The sequence below is a fragment of the Eleutherodactylus coqui genome, chromosome 3 (assembly GCF_035609145.1).
Source record: "Eleutherodactylus coqui strain aEleCoq1 chromosome 3, aEleCoq1.hap1, whole genome shotgun sequence".
Taxonomy (NCBI): domain Eukaryota; kingdom Metazoa; phylum Chordata; class Amphibia; order Anura; family Eleutherodactylidae; genus Eleutherodactylus; species Eleutherodactylus coqui.
This window is the reverse complement of record NC_089839.1, coordinates 225789311-225807794: the sequence shown is the minus strand read 5'-3', so window position 1 is coordinate 225807794 and position 18484 is coordinate 225789311. Positions and strand designations below refer to the sequence as shown.

Here is an 18484-nt window from a genome sequence, read left to right as displayed (position 1 = left end):
TGTAACTGCAGCCCAGGGGTGCCCAAAGCCTTTCTGCTGCCTGAGGCAAAGTGTGAAATGCCCATCATACAACAGATATGTTCTAGATAGGGATTCCAGAAATGAAGCAGGAAAACAGAATCCCTGATCGCTAATGTGAATGAGCCAAAGCATATGATTGCAGCATCAGACTTAACAGTTTGTTCGTAGGAGAGAGTCACAGTTAGCAATTTAGACTTTATATACACAAAGTACCTTAAAGGCGGACTTTCAGGAATTCTAATTCATGGCCTACTCAAGATAGGTAAGGTAAAGTCCCCTGGTGCAAGCACGGAGTCATGACTGACTCCTAGGGTGATGTCACATCGTGACGCTTTCTTTTACGGGGTGGTTAGCAAGCTGAGTACTCATTTTAATGACTTCGGAAGGATGGAAGGGTCAGTCAACCTTGAGCCAGCTACCTGAACCACACGGGGATTGAACCCACAACCTGAAGGTTGCGAGTGAGAGCTTAGGACTGCATTTCAGTCCAAGTGTTGTACCTCATTAAAGGTGTTGTACCACAATTAACAGTTCTTCCCCGTTCACAGGATATCCAGAGGATAGAGGACAACTTGATGATCAGTGGGGGTCTCATTGCTGACACCTCCGTTGATCTCGAGGACAGGCCCCGTTCTCCTGTGACTATAGAGGTTGCCTCTCCACCTACAGTGATGTCACTATGAATGGGGGTCTGGCCGAGCATGCGTGGTAGGCGCTTCATTCATTTCAATTGGGCTGATGGAAAAAAACAAGCAGGTGCCACTCAGGTATCTTGCAGTTCCATTGAAAGTGAATGGGGTACTAGTGCACTTACGTGACCAGCATGCCATCCGGTCTCATCCTCACTGCAGGGGTTAGAGTATCACTGTAGTGAGGAGGAGGATGGGGGACTTGGGACCTTCCGTCCTTGAGATCAGTAGCGGTCTCCACAGTTAGACCCCCCTGATCACCAATAGTCTCTGTCCACATGATATCCTGTGGACAGGTAATAACTTGTAATTTTGGCACAACCCATTTAATGTATGATCATGGGGACCTTACTGCCAGAAAAAAATGCTGATGATCAAAATGAAAGGTGGCCCCTACATTGTATATCAAAGCACAGCACTGTACATAGAAGTTTGGCTGCACATGGTACTACAGCTTAAGGTACTTTACATGGTATGACTGTCAGACTCAGGCGTATAAGCTCCCAACAGCCGTTCCAGAGACTTACACTTCTGTGCCTTTACATAGTCTGTCATAGAATGGAGGCGGAGCACGCTGGAGATCTCTTCCAGCCACTTGCTTCTCTTTACAGTAAACAGGAGTCATTTAAAGATTGAGCAGCCCCTGTTCACACTGACCGAGAAGCTACTCAGTAGTTGTACAGTGAACTGGAATGGAACAAATAGCATCTACTGAGCGATTTCTTGCTCAATGCCCTGTCAAGGGCTGTATGTACACGGGACCACAGTTCCCCATAAGCAATTATTCAGACTGTGTAAAGGTGTAATATAGAGGTGAGCTATAGTACCAGGTACAGCCACACTGACCTTTATGGCGCTGCTGATCCTAAGACTGAATAGAGAGGTGATCGCTCATGTGCATTGTAACTTACAACATGTGGTTGTAGGGATTCCTGATTTGAAACCTCCAATAATTCATAAAAGTACTGCAGTTCTCAGTCATCTTTATGAATTCTGCTATTTAGAGATTTTAGTTTTTTTGAACTTCATAGTGTGCCAGGTCTGCAAAATACATCAGTAGGCTGGTTTTACAGAGCTGTAATATGGCCACGGCCTAGACTACTATAGGGCTCTACAGTGATCTATGTGATCTCAGGTGGGATGAATATTGGAATTGATATAGAGACCTTAAAATTTGGCCATATTACAACCATATGAAATTGACCATGGTCATCCCACCCTAACAAGCTGGAATAAATGGGGAGGCGAAATTCTGCTGTGACTGCAATATACACTATGTTGACAAAAGTACTGGGACCCCCACCAATTCTGTCCTGTCAAGCAATGGGGATGTACATATCAGATGTGTGAGCATTAGGTATGAAGGAGAGTATTACACAGAAAAAGAAACCATCAGATGCCCCCAGGTGTAGAGCTGACAATGGGGTCTGGTGGTGGGATGTCACCAACCAATCAGTCTGAGACATCGCAGCACTTTTGGACCTTCTAGAGTCCACTGTTGGCCATGTTATTGGGAGATGGAAACCATCTGGTGTGTGCGGTGCAGCCACGTTCAGGGAGACCTCGTAGACTGACAGAACGTGGACAATGAAGCCTTGTACGAGCTGTGAGGGCATCACGCACATCGTCTGTCCCCGTCACGAGGTCTCACAGGACATTGGACCATCCATTATCACCAGAACCATCCGTAGGGGCCTGCATGTGAAGGGTTACCATGGATGAGCGGCTGCACACAACATCAAAGCAGGGACTGCACAGCGGCGCCTGCGATGGTGCTTGGAGCATCAGAATGTGAGGGGAAGCAAGCGTTGTGGACGGCTGAATCACAGTACACCACCTGCCGATCGGATGGCCGCACTTGGGTGTGGCAGTTTTCTGGAGAGCGGTTTCTACGTGACTGCATCATCCAAACAGTGAAGTTTGAAGGAGGTTCTGGTATCGTGGTGGTGCTGGAGGGGGGGAGGTTTCTACTGGGAAGGACTAGGACCATTGGTTTTAGCTAAGTCCACCTTCAATGTCAATGGGTACAGAGACGTTCCAGACAATGTGGGATCACCTATCCTGTTGCAATACTTGGGTACAGCTCCGTGTCTCTACCAACATGATCGAACACTATGTCATATAGCACGCAGCCTTAAGGCTTGGTTTAAGGAGCAGAGCATCTGCAAATTTCATTGGCCAGCCCAAAGTCCGGATCTCAATCCCATTGAGCGGGATGAACTAGAACGCTGCATCAGTGCACGCCCAACACGCCCATCATACCCCGCATCACTATCTGAAGCTCTCCTCAAAGAATTGAAGCAAATCCTACCACACATCTCTGGGAATCTGGTAATAAGCGGCCTAAGAGGGTCACTGCATTCAATGAGGCCAAAGGTGGCCAACATCATACTGAAAAATGGGAATAAAATCCAATTTCATGCGTATAAGCAAACAAACACAAAACTGCAGCAACTCTTATGGCACCAAGACATATGGAAGCGCTCTATTTCTGAATTGCCTTAAATTCCATTACCGCCCTATTTACTGTATTCTAAATCTGAGGTTCTAGGTGTACAGTTTTTGTTTTTTGCATGTGTATTAGTACCCACCGGCTGCTGCATTTTGTTCTTTGCTTAGGTATGCACAATAAGGCACCAATGAAATCCATCACAGAAAGTCACATACGATGCGTTACGGAACCCAGCGCTGAAGATCTGGCTCATGGTTGAGTGATGCAGCCTCTCATTGTGGAAATATTAGTCCTTAGCTCTGAAATGCATGGAAACGTCTTTAAAATGATTTCACTGGATCCATGCATTACATTTCATACCTGAGGATGGATTCTCTGCACTCTTCATACATATCCCTGTGCACTACTGGCTGTGGCTGTATATAGGGGGGTATGTGAGTAATGACATAGCAGAGTGCAGTGTGTATTGTTGTGCTGTAATGAGCTCAGCCTGCAGTTAATGACTTCTCTATCTACTCTCTACATTGTTGTGCTGCTTGCATTTGGGAAGGGGGGTGCAGCCCTGACTGTGCAGTCAGACACGTGATTCTCCAGCTGCTGCATCCAGTCACCAGAAGAAGGAGAAGAAGTGGTGTCCCTTTAAATCAGAGTCCTTGTATGCTGCAGGAAGGGACATGCCTGTTCCAGCAGCTCAGTGCATAGAGGAGCTGCTGCCAGTGCCAGGGCTGTGTGTGCCCAGCAGATGCCAAGGGATGAAGTGAATGCTGGGCACAGCTCTGGAGAACTTCTCAGGAGCAGGGAAGATGAGCACAGGTAGGTCCAGCAGAGTCCAGGAGCTGGGATCTGGATGAGCGCAGCTGGATGTGCTGTATATAAGGTGTAGTAGGGAACTGACTGCGGTGTATTGTATACAGCAGTGTATGCCTTACTATATGCACAGACTGTATATACCATTATGTATGCATGAAGCTGCATCAGGGCTGGAGACAGGATGAGCATTGTATCCGATGTCTTTACAGTTTGTTACAATTTGCTACAATTTGTTTTATTTAGAATTCCGGTAAAAACAGATAGGAGGCTTGAATGTTTTCATTGTCTACATACAATATATCAGTGTCTCGTATACTTCACTGCTTACTGCATTAGATTGTCAGCTTTGCGGGTCCATATCACAAGTTCCACTCCATGATGGATAATAGTTATTAGGGACTCTACAGGGAGGCCATTGTATTACACTTTGTTAGCCGACTGAACCTGCTTTTGTTTAACAGCCTGGATAGGTGTGGAGTATGTTGGATGCTACAAAGATGTTTTTGTGCCGTAGCATATGTAGTAGAGCTGAGTTTGCAATTTAGTATTACTCGTGGATTCATAGGACTGCAGGCAAATGCTCAACTATTTTAACTGGTTATCAGGATGCACATTCAGCCCTACTACATCTAAATACAGTATATGCATCTGCGAAGTCAGTTAACTGGTTACATAGGGGAGATTTGTTTGAAAGGGATTTTGCATTGTATGCTAATGCAATTAGAGTGGAGCTAATAAGGATAGGAACCTCAAAATTAGTGGAGAAACCTAATTTCTGATGGCTGTATAAGACTATCCTGGAAGGGAAATTGTGATAGCTAGATATGATATGAGATATATATATATATATATATATATATATATATATATATATATATATATATATATCATATTATACCTAGCTATCACAATTTCCCTTCCAGAATAGTCTTATACAGCCATCAGAAAAATTTTGAGGTTCCTATCCTTATTAGCTCCACTCTAATTGCAGATAGACAGATATTACTTTATACTATGATTTGCATTGAAGCTGCATTAAATAAGGAGGAAGCTTGCACACTACTTTTTTAAGACGTACTGAACACTTTTGTCCATTTCCTCTGAACTCAGGACATTGTACTCTCTCTGCTGGCAGGACTTAAAACTTGATATTCCCTTCACACATCCTCACATTGCAGCCTCATTTATCCATCTGCAGGTAGTGGATGAATTTCTAATGACACAGGTGCACCTCAGAAGATAAAACCATTAATCCCAATTTATATAGTAATATCTGGCTGCAGGCTGATGTCTGGCCAGCAGGGGGCAGCATGACAGCTGTATAGGGTGGGTGTACAGTACATTTCATGTCCTGGGGACAGAGCCTCTCTCTGTGAGTGTGTCCCTGAGATTTGGGAGTGGGTCATAGTAACAGGATGTGGCCTACAGATCCATTTCTTCCTTCCTGCCATTGCTAAAAGCCTCTGGAGTTTTTTTTAACCTTCTAGGCGCCGATGGTGTCTAAAGTCGCAGGCTATTGTTATTGTATCCACTTAGAAAGATGGAAGCAAATTCTAGGAATCAATTTGATCACAAGTTACCCCCAGTAGTAAAATAGCAGCCGGTAGATGTGCGGGATCGGTGTAGTCTGCTATATTTTGAATGGACCTCATCACCATCAATCTCTTATTTCCATTAATCCTAAAATTAGGTTCCTTGAAAGGGTGGTCCAAGGTTAGAAAAGCATGTCTGCTTTCTTTCAAATACAGCACCACCCTTGTCCATAGGGCTGTGCGTGGTATTGCAGCCCTTACGGGGTTGCAAAAGCAGCTTTTACTCCAGGATGGCAAATCTGTCTAATTGAATAGTAATTTGACTCCCTACTTTTACACTTCTGCAGTTTTTTTTGTCATTCAGGTGGGGAGACAGCAACCTGCTAGGACAAAATTGGCTATAGATCCCTAAATTTATTCACATTAGGTCCAAAATTCTTAAAATAAAATTTCTTTGACCTAAATATAGTATATTTTCTCATTTTATTAACTGCATATAGTCGGTTGCCCTTGGATATGACACAGAACTAATCTATATACACTGAATGGCCACTTAGAGGCCCCCACCTTGTAGCGCCGAGGACCTCCTTTGGCCTTCAGAGCTGCAGCAATTCATTGTGACGTAAATTCCACTAGGCTGGGAAATTGTATTGCAGGAATATTGGCCCCTGCGGACAGGAAGCTTCTTGTAGTTGCTGCAAATTAGATGGAGGCATTGACATGTTCTGACCAGCTGACAGGAAGGGATTATCGATTCGCTGTGCCAAATTCTGACCCATTAGCACGGTGCAACAGATATCTGGATCCATCTGACTCCCCTGGGAATCTTGCCTTTCTTTTTCTTTTGGAACTGGCTGGCTGCTGTTATAGCCCATCTGTGATAAGGAACAGTAAATTGTGCATTCTGATACGTTAGTTGGAGCCCCAGTGTTGTATTCGGCTGACTGTGCAGTGCCTGTTGGTTAGAACGATTCCTGACATCCTCCTTTGACCCCTTTTAGGCTAATTTCACATGTGTGAACGCAATATAGGGCTGTGAACCTCAATCTGATATCTTACTTTGGGACGTGTGATATCCCCACAGATGTGAGGCATCTTTGTGTCTACACCTCCCATCACTTCAGGGAAGTAGCAATTTTCAATGGGAAACCTTGCATCATATCACACTCATGTACTCCCCGCTCACTATGCAATGTTTTTCCTGACCCCATTGAAAACAATGGGCAAGGCGTTCTGAGGGAGCGCCCAAAGATAGGACATGCCACGATTTTTGCCCGTACCATGATGCGCTGTGGGAAAAACTCGCTCATGTATAGTATTCCATTCAAAACAATTGGGTGCATATTGGTGTAAGATTTGTGTGTCTTGCAATGCACAAATCTTGCACGATTTTCTTGGTAGTGTGAAAGCGGCCTTAGTGACGAGTTGTTTCTGTCCACAGGATCCCCTTAGGGTAGATGTTTTTTTCTTGATCACGCCATTCTCGGTATACTCTCCACACATTTACACAAGAAAACCCCACGCGGTTGGCAGTGAGGCCACAGTTAGTCTAGCACCGATGACCAGGCTTCGTTGGAAGATGCTCAGATTGCTGGATTTTCCCATGTAATGTAGGTAGATTCACATTGAAACTAATTCACGGAAAACTTGTCACCTGATTTTATGCCGCACTCCGGGGTCACAGGGATAATTTCCATACAGGGAAGCGCTGATCGTGAGAAGACCGGGGGCTCTGATAAAGAGGCAGGGGCTCGAATAAAGGGGCCATTCAGAGTATATGCACAGCCAAAATATAGAATCCAAGAACACCAACCTAAATACAAATGGCCAGGTTGTAAGGATTCATAATATCACGCGCTGAAATCTTTAAGTACATATTATAGTCAGGTGAACCTCCATTTTTTTTTTTTACAGAGACATATGGATGTTGTTTATCTCACAGGCTCCTATAGCATCCTTGAGGGAAAAAATGTGGCATGTTCTATAGAACACTATATTACAAAGGTATTCTTACCTCAAAGCATCATATAGCACCATATGGGGGCACATGGAGTCCCTATGGCTCAGCAGTATGTAACTGCAGTATAATACTGTGTGCTACCGTGAAGGCACGTTACATGCAGCTTTGCTATGTACAAGAGCATTGAGTGTGAATTATGACCAGGGGCGTAAGTGTAGCTATAGGGGGTGCAGAGATGGCAGTCACACTTGGGACACCTGAGGAAGAACAAAGCCTTTTGGCACACCAGTCTTAAAAAAGGACACATAGTAGGTGGGGTCCTGTTGCATTGGGTGCGGGAGGTTCAAGCTACGCCTCGGTCTCTGGTCTCAGACCCTCCCTCAATGTAAACACGACAACCGAGGATTTCCATTATGTCCATCAATGACTTAGTATTTTCCCATTTCCTCTTCAGCAATAACCCGACACATTTAAAGGGCTTCTATTAAAAGTCTCCATACTGATGTCATATTAAAGCCTTCGTATTATCATTGATGAATCACACCACGTCAGGGGTTCTAATTGAGTCTGCTGTGTGTTCTGACTGATTTCAGAGCATCGGGGAGGAATGTCACAAAATGTTATTATGAGCAGGAAGTGACCTCAGCACCTTATTATTTATTGTCCTACATAACTTCCTGCCAACAATCAGCCAGAATCGCCGTGCTGTTTACTAGGAAACTAGATCATAGGTCCCAAGGGTGCAGGAAGGAAGCATTTCCCTGGAGGCCATTGCCTACAAATTCCTCATCTAGTTGTGTGGATAACGAGATTAGGAACCCTAGAAATGATGAATATTCCCTTATAATCCTGACGCTAAAAATGCACTAAAACCTTGGAGATAGGGAAACAATGAGGACAAATCAGCTCTGAATTGTGAGATTAAAAAAAAGAAGGAATTGATTTTGCTTGTTCCACAAAATACATGATTCATATGTTTCATATATTCTGAGTTCTGTCATTTTACGCCATGGCGCCATTTTAGTCAATCATTGAAATCTGCCACCTTTAAGGAATTTTTCCCACGAAAGACATTTATCCGATATCCACAGGATACAGGATAAATGATTGCTGGGTGTTCGACCACTAGGACCTCCAGAGATCCCCAGACTGTTGCACCCCAAATGCCCCATATGAATGGAGCAGTGGTGCACATGCTTGGTCATGGTTCCATTCCCTTCTGTAAGATGGAGTGGGATGGCTGAGCACATCAACCTCTGCCTGTCCCATAGAAATTAATGGAGCAGTGGTTGAGCATGAGCACTGCTGCTCTATTCATACAGGGTATTTGGGTACACTATTCCATTGCTATGGATAGGGAATAAATGTTTTTAATGATAAAACCCCTTTAAAGAAGCACAAATAGTGGCAAAGATAAAAGAAAATCCCAAAACGTAGGCACCATTGGCAAGTTTTCAAGGTGCATGGATTATTTGGCTCCTGAGACTTGTCTACATTGGTCCACAGGCAATAACCTCATAGGAAACCAGCTGAGCCAATATATTTTTGGCAGGTTGGAGGAAAGATTTATGGGCATACTGTACATATGACAGGAACAGAACATGTGGCTGCTATGAGGCCCTTGTGGAGAGGGGACTCGGTTCTGGTTGTCCCATCCCCTTTACTACTGGGTGGTGACAACCTGTGTCGGATTCTCCACCCCAGAGGAACAGTATTGTTCAACCTGTACAGGATTTCCTTTCCCAAAGGAGCCATATTGTTAGCAAACAAGGGAGGAATTGGTCGAAGGGTTATGGAAAGGGGATAGTGGGGGAAAATCTAAGGTCAGACCCTTCAGTTTTGGCTGGTAATACTCAGCACCATTAATTAGGGGGCACATTTTCATCCTTACTATGGGTCCCTTCTTCTTTATGTATTTTGTTATGTCCTATTTAGAAGCCCCCTATCGTTATGACTGTTCTCAGTGATAAATCCTAATTTATCTTTCTTAGCAAAATATGTCTTAAGATTTATCGTAGTTCTGAAATGACAAAAAGTGTCTATTCTTTTTATCTTTTAGAAGTCACCAAACCTGCTCTTGCACCAAAGCCACAGGGTCTTGATCCATTCAGTCCCAAGTATTCCTCTCCACTGCTCTCCAAAACTGGTCTGGTCCATCAAGCAAAATCTATGTCCAGGGGTCCTAAGCCTCCAATCGCCCCCAAACCCGTGTTATCTCCAGCTACAGAAAGGAGGTACATAGAGAACGAGAACAACTCCTTAAACAAGTGTTCCAACGGGGATGTAGTGTGTCCTGTGGAGATCTACGATGCTGACCATTATAGACCAGTATGTGATGAATCTGAGACATTGGACATGACCTATGAGGATTATATTTCGGTCCCAGAGTCTCAGTTGACAGATGAGGAATGTACAGACTTTGATTGTGAGAAAAGCTCATGTTCTGAGGGGCTTGTAGAACCCTGGAATGCAACATCTGGGGAAGTGGACATCACAAGTTGTAGCCCTTCCCAAGCCGGGGAAGAAGATAGTGGACTCCCAAATAGTGTACCCTTGAAAGAAATAGAATCTGGAGACTCTACAGAGGTGGATGACAGTGACAACACGGATGCTCTCAGCTTGAGGTCCTCATCCACTGCAGAGGCGGATAGCTTGGTGCCTCATTCTGGCTCAATGCAATTTAAGAATGACCTTGGAGATATAGATGACTTTTTACCTTTGGACAGCAATGAATGTAATGCAGAACCTGGAGAAGAGCATGCAGATACAGACTTAAATACTATGGGGTATGATGAGCTTATTTTGACACAAGACACAAGTGCAGCTAACCTATCTGTCAGCGATGGCAACATCAATGATGGAAACGACTATGAAGTCTCTTTGGATGAGTCTTTTTGCAATAATTATGATGGTGATGGATCTAATCATGAACTTTTAGACACTGGGTCAATTGAAATTCCTATAGTCTTAGAGACAGACAACTGTGAGGGTGAGTTGGTCAATTGTGAGTATGAGGCAGCCCAATGTGAGGATGATGCAACCCAATTTATAGATGAGACAGTCCAATGTGTAGATGAGACAGTCCAATGTGTAGATGAGACAGTCCAATGTGAGGATGAGACAATCCAATGTGTGAATGAGACAGCCCCATGTGAGGAAAGTGAAGAAACTCAGCAGGATCTTACAGCAGATGTTTTATTCAATGAAGCAGAGTCTATAGATGACACTAATGTTGAAGAGGTCAATGATCAAGAATTTCATGGCTCTCACAAAGACTCACTCATCATTGTATCAGATCCTGTTAATGAAAAAGATGTTCAGCAAGCAACTAATGAAAACAAAATGGTCAATCATACCATTGTTGGTATTGAAGAAGCATCACGTGTCGATCTTGAGATATGTCAAGGCACTGAAGAAACCAAGGAAATATCTGCAGATGACAATATGGATGACAGCTGCCAGATTATTCCATTTGAATGCGAAGGTAGTGAAGGTGTGAATGAGCCACCAGAAGAAATACCAGCTGCTAAAAATGGACAAGGAGATACCTTTTTGATTGAGACTGAGCAAATAAAAGAAGAATTTTCTGAGGAACGTGATGCAGCTGCAGATGATGCAGTAAGTAACTTAGATGATGCTGACCCAGCTGTGGACACTCAGGGTGATCTATTATCTCCAAAGGATGAAGTTGGCACAACAGAGGTGTCACATGAAGACCAGGAAACAAAGGTCAAGGAGTTTACAACAGACACTGAAATCATTCTGGAGGCTGAAGAGGATGACAGCAACCCCTATGTCCTGGAGGACAGTGCACAATCCAGGAGCAGGAAGCTGCTTAGTACAGGGGACAGTCCTCCCAACAAGAAAGAGGAAGAGACAACAATGGAAGAATTCAACCATGATGAGAGCAACCAGCTACTCAACATAGACAGAAAAAATATTGTCACCAGGACAAGATCCTACTCGGGAAAAATCCCAGGGAATGTCCCAGAGACTGTGCCTGAGGAGACAGTTGCAGAAATGGAAGCTCAGCCATGCAATACTGACCTGTTGATAAATGCTAAGTCTGAAAAACTGGAGTCTAAGCCTATAGATTTCATAAGGGCTTTACCAAGGAAGCCAAGTCGTTTTATAATATACCCAAGATCCTACTCAGTGGAAGGCAGGGAAAATGCCGCCTCAATGTATATAGAATCTGATGTCAACTTCTCTCCATACATCATTAGCTCTTCCGGCAGCTTTTCGCAGAGAAACTACCATACGCACAGTGGGATATCCACACCAACCTCCTTGGTGGACATTCCTCCACCCTTCCAGCTTGCCAGTATTACAAAGAAGCCAATTACCAAAAGTTCACCTTCACTCTTGATTGAGAATGACTCTTTGGAGAAAAGCCTCAAGAAGAAAAAATCATCCTTCAAACGGTTCCTCACCTTGAAGTTCAAGAAGAAGACAGAAAACAAGATCCATGTTGACGTCAATGTGTCTTCCTCTAGGTCATCTTCAGAATCCAGTTACCATGGTCCATGCAGGTTAATTGACCTAGAGAGAAGAAGTGTTGGAAACTCTCCCCAGCTGCAGAGTCGTTCTGGAATGCCACACCACCCAGATTCTCCCACCGCCATGCTCTTCTATAAAGACATGAAGAGGAAAGGAACGTCTAAGGCCTTTAACAGGAGTGTAGCAAGGGTAGAGTCCTTTGAGGATCGTTCCCGGCCACCATTTATGCCTTTACCTTTAACTAAACCCAGGTCTATTTCTTTTCCCAATGCGGACACCTCTGATTATGAGAATATCCCAGCCATGTCTTCTGATTATGAGAATATACAGATTCCCCCTAGAAGGCCCACTAGGGCCAGCACCTTCACAGAATTCTTTGAAGATCCAAGCAGAGCCTTATCTTCTGCAAATGAGAATGATGGATATGTGGATATGAGCAGTTTCAATACTTTTGAAGTCAAGCAACAGCAGACAGCAGAGCAAGAGGCTGAAAGGTACAGTACAATGCCTGTGAAATGTGACTGCATTAGGTCTAACTACACTGATGATTGTACCCTTTTGGGCCACAGGGTCCCGGGCCCAATGCAACTGCAGCCTCTGCTCACAGTTTAAAGGACAATTCAAGGCTTTATGAACTAATGACCTGTCCTTTGGATAGGCTATCAGTAATTGATGGATGGGGGCCCACCACTCTGGACCTCTGTCCATCATCTGGTCAGCTATGAAGTGCAGCGGGTCAGGCATCATCATCTCTTACACTTCCTGCTTCTCTTATGGTCAGGACAGGACATCACATCCTGACCATAAGAAAAGCAGGAAGTGTATGTGAAGAGCAGCAGCGCTACCACTTTGTGCCACTGATGACACTGATGACAATGTCTACCTTGCTGCACTTGACAGTGGGCCGGATGATCAGCTGATACATTGGGATCCCGGGCAGTGGACCCCCATCCATCAACTACTCATGACCTATCCAGAGGGTAGGTTGTCAGCTATAAAAGCCTGGAATACCCCTATAATTCTAAGAACGATTTTGTGATAAATTATGTAACTGCACAGAACCAGGAAGTAATTTCTTTTTTTACCCGCCAGCCCCCTTTTTTAGGACTTTATGGAAGAGGCTCAATGTAAGGTTTCTGCACATCCAAGTTATTCTCATAACTGATGGTTTGTTACATTTCTATCCAGACTAAACAATCCTCTGTAAGGGCTCGTTCACATCAGCACTCTAGAGTTCCTTTTTTGTGCCCCATTTGCAAATCCTGGCTGAACGTATCCATGATGGAACCAAACAGTGCACAAACGGACCCCATTAACTATAACGGGGTCCATTTGGTTTTTGTCCAGGCTTCCTGCTTTTTATAGGACAAATCAGCTCAGAATGCTACACTATTTTGTCCTGGTTTTAAATGGAGTGCAGCTCTGGATGTTCTGAATGGAACTCTGACTCTGATGTGAACGAGACCATACTTAGTTTGTTCATAAAGGAAGTCTGTCACCTACTTTTTGGGCTACTAACAGAATATACTTATAATAGTGCGATGTTACGTTGCCTTTATCTGTTTCCATTGTGCCTCTATGCTCAAGATATTAGTCCTTACATTTGTTGCACGCCATATACAAGTTAGCAGTGGACCATCTGATGGGCGGCCCACGTCTGCCTGTGGTCCAGGCTCTCCTCTGCCCATTGTTGCAACAACTGTGCCCGTCCCTGATTAGTGATGTCTTGAGCTTCGCCCGCTGGAGACGTAACATATTCCATCATTAATGCAATTGCACCGCACTAATGACTGCGCTTGCACAACGGTTCAGCCCGAAAAGGAGTCGCAGCACATGCACTTGATCACTCAGTGTGATGCAAGTGCAATGACGGTGGAATGCATGATGTCTCCAGCAGGCGTAGACCGTAGGCAGTGGATCATTTGCATATCTGAGCAACACCTTCTACTACTTTGACTTACGTAACCTTACCGCTTGTCCTTCTTGGTGTTACAATTTCAATATTGGGGAATGGAGTTGCACCCCTAAATGCTGTAGTACCTGTGTGACAGCTTTGTTAAAGGCATAGTGCCCCTTTTTTGCACGTGTCTCCCTAGGGATGTGTATCGCATGATTTAAACTACAATTTACACTTGTGACATGTCGCCAATGGCTCTAATAGATGTGTGATTTTCCACCATCCGGATACGATGTCTTGATGCAATTATCAGGCAGAGAAAGCATAAGTCGCCTTTGTCGCAGGGTTACTCTGCTAGTGATTGGTTTTTGCAACACAATAATTGCTGAGGCTGACAGGTCGTGCTGCAGGACTGGAGGCTGAACTGCTGACTGCGCTCCAGGCGACTTTCCCCTTGTGGTTTGTAGGCTGCATTTTTTTCTTACAGCGAACAGATAATATCACATAGAGTAGAGCGCTACGTATTATGTCCCGTGTGATGTTATCCTGGAACGTCGTCATAAAACTCAGGCTGCACGATTATATGTTCTGCTGCGCTAATACTGATTGGATAATGATCAGCCATGTCATCAAAAGGGAGGAGCTAAACTCTGACACGAATATTAAGATATTAATTGCATTGCTCACTAGATGATAATGCAGCGGCGGCAACTAAACCGACCCCCTGGGAGCTCATAAGACGCCAATGTTCTTAGAATACCCAGAGCTAGCTACAGGCAGGTTAATTAGATACAGACATTGTGATTGATTCCCCCTCGTATCAGCTAAGAGCGAGAAAGGAGCCGCAATATTACTATACAGAACAGGAGATGAAGAGCTAGACCTGAGCCACAGCCTGCAGTATTATATTAGAGATATTATTGTAGATAGGAGCCGTATTATAGTAGTTATATTCTTGTACATAGGGAGTAGTATTATAGTAGTTATATTCTTGTACATAGGAGGACAGTATTATAGTAGTTATATTCTTGTTCCTAGGGGGCAGTATTATGGTAGTTATATTCTTGTACATAGGGGCAGTATTATAGTACTTATATTCTTATACATAGGAGGCAGCATTATAGTAGTTATATTCTTCTACATAGGGGGCAGTATTATAGTAGTTATATTCTTCTACATAGGGGGCAGTATTATAGTAGTTATATTCTTGTACATAGGAGGCAGCATTATGGTAGTTATATTCTTGTACATAGGAGCACTATTATAGTAGTTATATTCTTGTACATAGGAGGCAGTATTATAGTAGTTATATTCTTGTACATAGGGGCAGGATTATAGTAGTTATATTCTTGTACATAGGGTACAGTATTATAGTAGTTATATTCTTGTACATAGGAGGCAGTATTATAGTAGTTATATTCTTGTACATAGGGGACAGTATTATAGTAGTTATATTCTTGTACATAGGAGGCAGCATTATAGTAGTTATATTCTTGTACATAGGGGCACTATTATAGTAGTTATATTCTTGTACATAGGGGGCAGTATTATAGTAGTTATATTCTTGTACATAGGAGGCAGTATTATAGTAGTTATATTCTTGTACATAGTAGGCAGTATTATACTAGTTATATTCTTGTACATAGAGGGCAGTATTATAGTAGTTATATTCTTGTACATAGGGGGCAGTATTATACTAGTTATATTCTTGTACATGGGGGACAGTATTATAGTAGTTATATTCTTGTACATAGGGAACAGTATTATAGTGGTTATATTCTTGTACATAGGAGGCAGTATTATAGTAGTTATATTCTTGTACATAGTGGGCAATATTATAGTAGTTACATTCTTGTACTTAGAGACCGTATTATAGTAGTTATATTTTTGTACATAGGAGGCAGTATTATAGTAGTTATATTGTTGTACATAGTGGGCAATATTATAGTAGTTATATTCTTGTACATAGAGACCGTATTATAGTAGTTATATTCTTGTACATAAGGGGGAGTATTATAGTAGTCATATTGTTGTACATAGGGAGCAGTATTATAGTAGTTATATTCTTGTACATAGGAGGCAGTATTATAGTAGTTATGTTCTTGTACATGGGGGCAGTATTATAGTAGTTATATTCTTGTACATAGGAGACCGTATTATAGTAGTTATATTCTTGTACATAGGGGGCCGTATTATAGTAGTTCTATTGTACATAGGAGACAGTATTATAGTAGTTCTATTCTTGTACATAGGAGGCAATATTATAGTACTTATATTCTTGTACATAGGAGGCAGTATTATAGCAGTTATATTCTTGTACATAGGAGGCAGTATTATAGTAGTTAGATTCTTGTACATAGGAGGCAGTATTATAGTAGTTATATTCTTGTACATAGGGACAGTATTATATGAGCTATATTCATGTACATAGGGGGCAGTATTATAGTAGTTATATTCTTGTACATAGGGGACAGTATTATAGTAGTTATATTCTTGTACATAGGGGACAGTATTATAGTAGTTATATTCTTGTACATAGGGGACAGTATTATATTAGCTATATTCCTGTACATAGGGGGCAGTATTATAATAGTTATGTTCTTGTACATAGGGGACAGCTTTAAAGTAGTTATATTGTTGTACATAGGGACAGTATTATAGTAGTTATATTGTTGTACATGGGGGGCAGTATTATAGTAGTTATATTCTTGTATATAGCGGGCAGTATTATAGTAGTTATATTCTTGTACATAGGGGACAGTATTATAGTAGTTATATTCTTGTACATAGGAGGCAGTATTATAGTAGTTATCTTCTTGTACATAGGAGGCAGTATTATAGTAGTTATATTCTTGTACATAGGGACCGTATTATATGAACTATATTCATGTACATAGGGGGCAGTATTATAGTAGTTATATTCTTGTACATAGGGGACAGTATTATATTAGCTATATTCCTGTACATAGGCGGCAGTATTATAATAGTTATGTTCTTGTACATAGGGGACAGCTTTATAGTAGTTATATTGTTGTACATAGGGACAGTATTATAGTAGTTATATTGTTGTACATGGGGGGCAGTATTATAGTATTTATGTTCTTGTATATAGCGGGCAGTATTATAGTAGTTATATTCTTGTACATAGTAGCAGTATTATAGTAGTTATATTCTTATACATAGGGGGCAGTATTATAGTAGTTATATTCTTGTATATAGCAGGCAGTATTATAGTAGTTATATTCTTGTACATAGTAGCAGTATTATAGTAGTTATAGTCTTGTACATAGCGGGCAGTATTATAGTAGTTATTTTCTTGTACATAGTAGCAGTATTATAGTAGTTATATTCTTGTACATAGGGGCAGTATTATAGTAGTTAAATTCTTTTTTATAGTGGACAATATTTTAGTAGTTTAATTCTTGTGCATAGGAGGCAGTTTTATTCTAGTCATATTATTCTACATAGGGGTAGTATGTTATCAGTATTTTGTAGCATTTGCCTCTTTTCATAAGTGTGTATCCACACAAATGAAAAAAAATGTGTGAGTTTTGTAAGACACAGAAATCATGCACAAAAATAGAATGCATTATTTTCAATAGGTGCATTTACATCGGCAACGTTTCTTTTGCAGTGATGCTAAGAGAAAAATTGCAGCATATCCTATTTTTGTGCGAGTCTTGCATGAGAATAGGATATACAGATGTGCAGTCTCCCGCACATTGCACAGTATGTCCATGTGATGTGCTATGCGAGTCTTGTCCGAGAATGTCACGTGTGACTTGCTGTCATTCATGTGAATGCACCCTAAAACATAGTAATTTTACCTACATATGTAAAATACATGTTACTCATTTAAAGGTTGAAATTCCTTACAATGTTGTTGTCTTTTATATCCCCCCCCCCCCCCCCCCCATCTTATTTCCAAAATTCAGCACTTTTAGTTAAAAGTACATGTTCTGGACAGGCGCTTGTCAATAACAGTATCTGAGAGAAGCCATTGCGACTAATAACAGCTGCAGGGCTGCCATCGAAACCAAACTGCAACTGTTCTTTTTTATTTGTATATCTTACTTAATAGCTCTTTAATGGCATTGCAGCAGGATCGTGTTTAGTGCAGCATATCTCTCCAGTACTGAGGGAATATGCTGGAAGGAAGCAGGAAAATGCACAGTAAGCAGCGAAGCAGGGGGGTGCGGCACAGCACCAGTCTGAAGCCCCTTGTAGACCACTTATCTGATGTTTATGGTGAGCAGCCAGACAGCATCGCCCCAGTGCAAAAGATGTAGCAGAGCCCCCAATTATCAAACGCCATTCATAGCACTGGTGTCTTTTGGGCGTCTAGTTTCTAGGACCAGGTGCAACCACAACCTCTACTCTCCCTAAAGTGATGCTCCTGGGTTCAACCCATGTTTATTCATCTTATTGAAGCCCCATTTTAGGGTATCCTGCAGCGTTTGGGGGTTCAGGTTGCAATGACAAGATTTCTTGTCTGACCAGTTTAGTGCTCTTATTTCCCATACAGTAGACTACCTTTCCATGCCACACTGACTTGTTTTAGAATAATACAACATGGTGTCAAGCACAAGTCATAATACAATTTTTCATCACATGCACACCTTA

General features: G+C 42.3%; 1 protein-coding gene across 2 annotated transcripts in view; it reads left to right on the top strand.

The window, feature by feature from the left end:
• The first annotated feature begins 3773 nt into the window (after positions 1-3773).
• The window catches only part of FGD5 (FYVE, RhoGEF and PH domain containing 5), a 145909-nt gene continuing 131198 nt past the window's right edge, over positions 3774-18484 (top strand). For both annotated transcript variants that reach the window (XM_066597012.1, XM_066597011.1), the window contains exons 1-2: positions 3774-3975; positions 9524-12458. In XM_066597012.1, coding sequence (XP_066453109.1) covers positions 3924-3975; positions 9524-12458 — 2987 coding nt within the window. In that variant the 5' untranslated portion in view covers positions 3774-3923. The remainder of the gene's footprint in view (positions 3976-9523; positions 12459-18484) is intronic.